Source organism: Arachis hypogaea, chromosome 15 (genome assembly GCF_003086295.3).
Source record: "Arachis hypogaea cultivar Tifrunner chromosome 15, arahy.Tifrunner.gnm2.J5K5, whole genome shotgun sequence".
Classification (NCBI taxonomy): Eukaryota; Viridiplantae; Streptophyta; class Magnoliopsida; order Fabales; family Fabaceae; genus Arachis; species Arachis hypogaea.
In genome coordinates this window covers 11,863,248-11,869,327 of record NC_092050.1, presented here as the reverse complement: position 1 = coordinate 11,869,327, position 6,080 = coordinate 11,863,248, and the positions used below count along the sequence as shown (strand labels likewise).

At 38.0% G+C, this 6,080-nt stretch overlaps 1 protein-coding gene across 1 annotated transcript; it reads left to right on the top strand.

Moving 5' to 3' along the window:
* Window positions 1-3,243: 3,243 nt before the first annotated feature.
* Window positions 3,244-5,557, top strand: LOC112747902 (uncharacterized). The gene is made up of 2 exons (XM_025796110.1): window positions 3,244-3,270; window positions 4,439-5,557. The coding sequence occupies exons 1-2, from the start codon at window positions 3,244-3,246 to the stop codon at window positions 5,555-5,557; spliced, it is 1,146 nt and encodes a 381-aa protein (XP_025651895.1).
* The last annotated feature ends 523 nt before the right edge of the window (window positions 5,558-6,080 follow it).

Below are 6,080 nucleotides of genomic sequence, written 5' to 3'. Positions count from 1 at the left end.
TCTTAGATATTGGAAAGAATTTCTGGCGATTTCAGATGGAAAAGATTGGATACCTAATTCTTTAAAGTTTAACAAATTCTTTTTATGAGTTTTTCTCCTTATTATATTCACGGAGTATTATAAAGTAGGCATTGTTAAAATTTTTTTTTATTATTTTTTAATTTTAGGACAACTTTGGTGCTTGTTTGCAATGTATGAAGATTGTGGATGTCTAAACTCTAAAGAAACTGATGGATTCATTTTGAGTCAATGGGTTTAATCTTGAGTTATTTCATTATAACTTGTTGACCTGAAAAATTATGGGTATGGATTGATCATAACTTGAGTGTGGAGGCATAAAATTGTCAATATTTTCTTTTCTTTTCATGTGTTTTCTATTTTTAGTTGATTCATCTTTTTATGTTACCTTTGCTCGTTCTAAATATTTTCTTTATTACTATACTTTGATTGATTGTGTTTGAATATTTTGTTTCGTTATTGTTGTTGATGTTTAAAAGTAAAAATTTTTAGGTGATACCATTTTTTATATACTAGTTTCTAATTTTTGGTGTAACATCTATGTCCTTTTTTCTAATATGCTCTTTCAATTATTTGCAATACTCATCATTTTGGCATTTTTAAAGTCTTGATGATGTTAATGAAGAATATTATGAAGCTTTTTCGATGATTTCAACATTTACTTATGCCCTAAAACCTTTTATGCTATGATGATATTGTTATGCTGGACTTTATTTTGTTTTGCTTGTTTTCTAGTTTTGTTGGGAAAAAAATCTATATTCTATCTAGCGTTGTCACATCTTGTGGTCTGATTATTGAGTACGGTGCATACAAAGGGGTAGAATTTATAACCTGCAAGGAATAGTTCTTCTAAACTCCTTCGTTTCTTTATCCAAGTAATGGTAATTGTTATGTTTGGGAACATTAGGTGTACTTCTTGGGATAGTTTGTGTTGAGTATGCGCTATAATCATGCCACGTGATTTGACGTATCGTTCTTTCTTCTATATTTCGTATCGGGAGTTCCTTGTTTTAATTCTTGTTGAAATGAAATTTGATTATTTTATTTCATGTCCTACATCTTATGCATATCTCAATCTGATCATGCTTTTGGCCATACCATATATTCTTGACAACACAGGTGCTGACATTGCATTCCTTTACGTGAACTATGTAACTCCTTGATGTAATTTGAAATTGCTTTACTATGTTACATCATATCTTCTAGTATTCTCTTGGAATTCTTGTTCCAGATCTTCTTTGGAAAAAGTTTTTTTTGATTTGATTCTTCTCTTGCCTGATCGTGTCCTTAATCATCCTTTTAAATCTTTGTAAAAATAGCCATTGATTTTTGTTAACCTCTTTTTGTGAACTTTGTACTTCTTTGATTCAACCTGAACTTGTTTTGACCTAATATACCATATTTTCTTTAATTGTTACTATTAAAGTTTCTTGATTCAGATTTTCTTGTTAAGATGCGATTGACTCTTTCTGGCACACTTAATTATTTCTATACAGCATTGCTTAATTGCAATCTTAAGCATCCTTCTACATTCGTGCAAACACCATCTGTGATGTTTGCTCTTCTCTTCCCAGGTTTTGTATCCTTTTGAGTAAACCTGAGCTTGTTTCGGTCTCGTGTGATTCCTAGATATAGTAAGTAATACGTTAGTTTGTTAGGACACAACTTATCGATGTTGAAGTTCAGAAAGTCGTAATTCTAAGGCTTGACGTAAGACTGGTTACTACCAAGAAGATGTATACCAGAACCAAGAGATTATGAAGTAAAAGTGTATTTTGAGGAGATTGACAAACTAAGTGAAAAGTACTATGTATATCTAAGTTGTCAAGGGAACAAGAGTAGGTGAAAGCTAATCACATCGTTTTAACAGAAACCTATCTTGTAACTTCTGCACCTCGTTATACTTCTTTCTCATGCTTGGTAAAGTGCTAAAACTATGTAAAGTTTTGCAGATTATATCAATTTTTGAATTTTTGAGGGTGAAAATTTTTGTAAGGAGGGTAGAATGTAAAATCCATACAATACCCTTACTCTCCTTTTTCCCAAACTAAACCCTAACCCTAATCTCAAAATAAATCTCACACCCTCCCTCTTACACACATACACACACACAATTCAGAGAAAGAGGGAGAAGTAACGGAAGCAAAGAAAAGAGAAAGGGGAGAGTGAGGGAACGGAAAAGAGAAGAGAGGGAGGCTGTCCACCATCACTGCCGTCACCTTGGAGCACACCGGCGTCGCGCCTTACCGCCGTGGAGCCGCCGTCCCACGTGTCGCCGCCGGCGCTGACGAAGAGGGGAGAGAGTGAGACGTTGAGGCAGAGAGCTGCCACCGCGGGAAACGCGATGGAGGAGAGGACGCCACCAGCTCTGTCACGCCTGGTTGCTGCCTAGCATGCCGTCGGAGACCGCCGTTCCCTCACCACTACTGCATCACCGTTGATAAAGTTGTTACCACGCGCCGTGAGCCGCGAACAGAGGAGGGAGAAGGAGGCGAGTTCGTGAGGGAGAAGAAGCAGCACTGCCACCTTGCCGCCGTACCTCCTTGCTGCCGTCGAGCTATCCGCTGCCATTGTTGCCGTTCTGGTTCGCTATTTTCCCTTGAATCTGTTTCACTTCCGTATCCTGCCATTCTGATTTTATTGAACCTCTGCTTTGCCTTGGATTTTCCAGCACTATTTCTTGTTGTCTTCCATTCAATTTGAATCCAATAGTTTCTCTGGGTGCTATGATCATTGACGTTGCAATAAGAAATGGATGCTGCTGTTGTTGCAGCCGCAACTTTCCGCTGCCCGGTCCAAATCCTGTGACTCTTCATTTCATTCTACATTAATCCTCCTCACCCGTTAATTTCGCACTTCGGTTTTGGTCTCTTCGATCTCTTAGGACCACGTTGTGAGTAGACTTTACATTTATAATTATTTGACTTTACGTCTATAATTATTTGGATATACGGTGCTTGAACTTAGTTATACCTACAAAGATTATTATCAAATGATTTTAAATTGATTTATTAGAACTAAATGCTTATCCTTGTTAAACTCATTTTAATATGCACATGAGACTATATATTTTTATGAGACTATATGTATGTTTGAAGAAGTTTTATATTATTTTAAAGCATTTGATTTTATTTGAATATGTATTTTTGAAGCATTGAAATTTTGTTGGTATTCACTTATTTTGGAATTGTGAAATATTTTGAAATGCCTTAAGATTGAGAAAATATGATTGAATCTGATTTGGATGAGAAAGTATTATCTGATTTGATTTGATTCGATACCTTATATATTTGAAAGATCAAAGATTGGTTGTATTTGAAATTATATGTTTTGAATTGGTTTGGGAGGCTCATATTAGAAAACCGTAGTTAACGGCGGTTTTGACGTTAACCTAGATGCATCTGGCTCAGACCTCAGCTAGCAGTGGCGTTGCTAGCCTAACGTGTAGGCCACACGTTGGATCTGTTATTCCGTACGGACACACTAGAGGAAAGGGCTACCCTTAGAGGTGGAGCCGCCCAAGTGTGGACTATTTAATTTGATTTCTGTATGAGAATTCCCTTATTGATTCACTTATTCATATAAATTATTATTTTCTAACTAAAATTATTTTCATAATAATGGTTAGATGGTCTCATGTGAATTATAGATGTACTGTCTAGTCACTGAGTTGCAAAACTCACCCCTTTTTTAAAAAATATTTTTCAGGAATAAGTATTTGATTATGTGAGCTTTTCTATTCAAGAGTAATGATCTGCAATGGGTTCTATTCCTTGTTGAGTTCTTAGACGTCATCTGCTCCATATGTCACAGGCAGGATCCATCTATATTTATTTATTTTATTTTTGTTCAATTATGTAATTATTCATTCTAGAAAGTGTAAATTTATCAAAAATTATTTGTAACATTTTTATTTATCTTATATTCGAATCTGTTAGGCTTGCTAGGGAACTCTTTTTCCTGAGCGCCAGTCATGGCTCATTTTGGGCCGTGACAAGTATTCTCTCACCTTTTTTATATTCAACTTTATGGCCTTAGAGGCTTATTTGAGAGATAGGTTGTATAAGCTGTTTTAATTTCTAAAGCTCTGTATCTTTTTTTATTTGTAACTAGTCGGCTTAAACTCCGCAAGCTGCGACTAGTTCTCTATGATTATTATATTCTTATATTTATATATATTTTATACTCTTATACCTATACCTTGTATCTTATGCGTTATCTTCGTGTGAACGTTTCGCGCTTTTGTAATTCTGTCATTGAGCTTAATCCTTCATCAGGCTTCTAGAATATATTATTTTCTTCTATATATAAATATGTATTAAGCCTTAGGATTGTCGTAACCTCTGATTAACATTTGCCTTACGGCTAGAGGTAAGGCATAGGGTAATTAGAGTGTTACAGTACTCATCTGTATGGCAAGTATGGAGGGACTTTGCTCCTGGCCATCGCTCAAGATGGGAACTCCAACATCTTGCCTATTGCTTTCAATCTTGTGGAGGGGAAAAATGCCGAGTCGTGGTCTTTCTTCCTGACCAACCTGCGCCAACATGTGACTCCGCAACAGCGAATACTGGTCATCTCAGATAGGCACAACGGCATCAAGGCTGCACTAGAGAACCCTAACAGTGGGTGGTTACCCCCTCATGCGTACCGAGCATTTTGTATTCGGCATGTTCCAACTAACTTCGCACTCAGTTTCAAGGGCACGGATGCAAAGCGCTTGCTTGTGAACACTGCTTATGCAAAGACTGAGGCAGAGTTCCATTATTGGTTTGATATAATGCGGACTGAGAATCCGGCAATGTGTGATTGGACAAACAGAATAGAATACGATAAGTGGACTCAGCACCAGGATGATGGCAGACGATTTGGTCACATGACGACCAATATATCTGAGTATGTTAATTCTGTTCTGAAGGGTACACGGAATCTTCTGGTTACCGCCCTTGTGAAGTCCACATATGGTCGGCTAGCGGAGTTGTTTGTGATTCGTGGTCAGACGACAGAGGTTCAGTTGGCCAGCGGTGCCAAGTTTTTCCAGTCTTTTATGAAGGCGATGGAGCGCAACTTGAGAGACTCCAGGTGCTTCACTGTCACCCTGTTCGATAGACACCAGTCTGAGTACACCGTTGCCGAGACGACACCGACCGGGAGCTTTTCACTTGGGACGTACCGAGTTTCCCTTCAGGATCGTACATGCGACTGTGGATACTTTCAAGATCTCCATTATCCATGTTGCCATGCGATTGCATGTTGTGCCCAGTCATGGCTTGACTGGTCTATCTATGTCGACGAAGTCTACACCATGCAGAAGGTGTTCAGGGTGTACCAGATGGGTTTTGTGCCGCCAATACCAGAGGGACTTTGGCTACCTTATGGCAGTCCAACCGTTATTCTGGATCTTAGCTTGAGGCATTGTCGTGATGGGCGACCGAGGTCTACCAGAATCCGGAACAACATGGATGAGGCCGACCCTAACCGACCGAAGCGATGCGGGCTCTGCAGACAGCCTAGGCACATGCGTAGATCTTGCCCTTAGAGAGGCTCCACCGTTGCTGGTAGTTCGTAGAACTTCTAGTTTTTTGAATTTTATTTTCTCATTTAGCAATTTACATTTTCGGGTGTTAGTGTTAGTGCCTTTGGTATGTTAGTGTTAGTGTTAGTTCCTACCTATTTGTATGACTTATGACATTTTTATTTCCTTTAACTCTTAATCGTTGTATGACTATTACACTTGTATGACTTATGTAGTAATTTAATCTGTATTAGTGTTAATGCCTGGTGGCTATTATATTTCTACGGCTTACTGCTTATGAAGAGTGTATTTGTATAACTTCGTACATTTTGCATCACGAGTAACTGGTATTCATGAATATGTTCCCAAGCTTCCACTCTCTTCATAATCCACTGTACCCTCTAGCGGAATAGGCTTCAGCACCTATGATCATAAATCGCTACAGAATGTAGCGATTTATGAGTACTTAGTTCTCAACGTAATCTGCAACAGAATGTAGCAGATTACGTGTATTTAGATTCTACCAAAGAATATCGCAGATTATATA

What these genes read in the sequence shown, in the direction of transcription:
- LOC112747902 (XM_025796110.1), top strand. Translation starts at nt 3,244, where the DNA reads ATGATTGAATCTGATTTGGATGAGAAA. An exon ending in AATCTGATTTGGATGAGAAA is followed by an intron (nt 3,271 to 4,438) that starts GTATTATCTGAT and finishes CTGTATGGCAAG; the next exon opens with TATGGAGGGACTTTGCTCCT.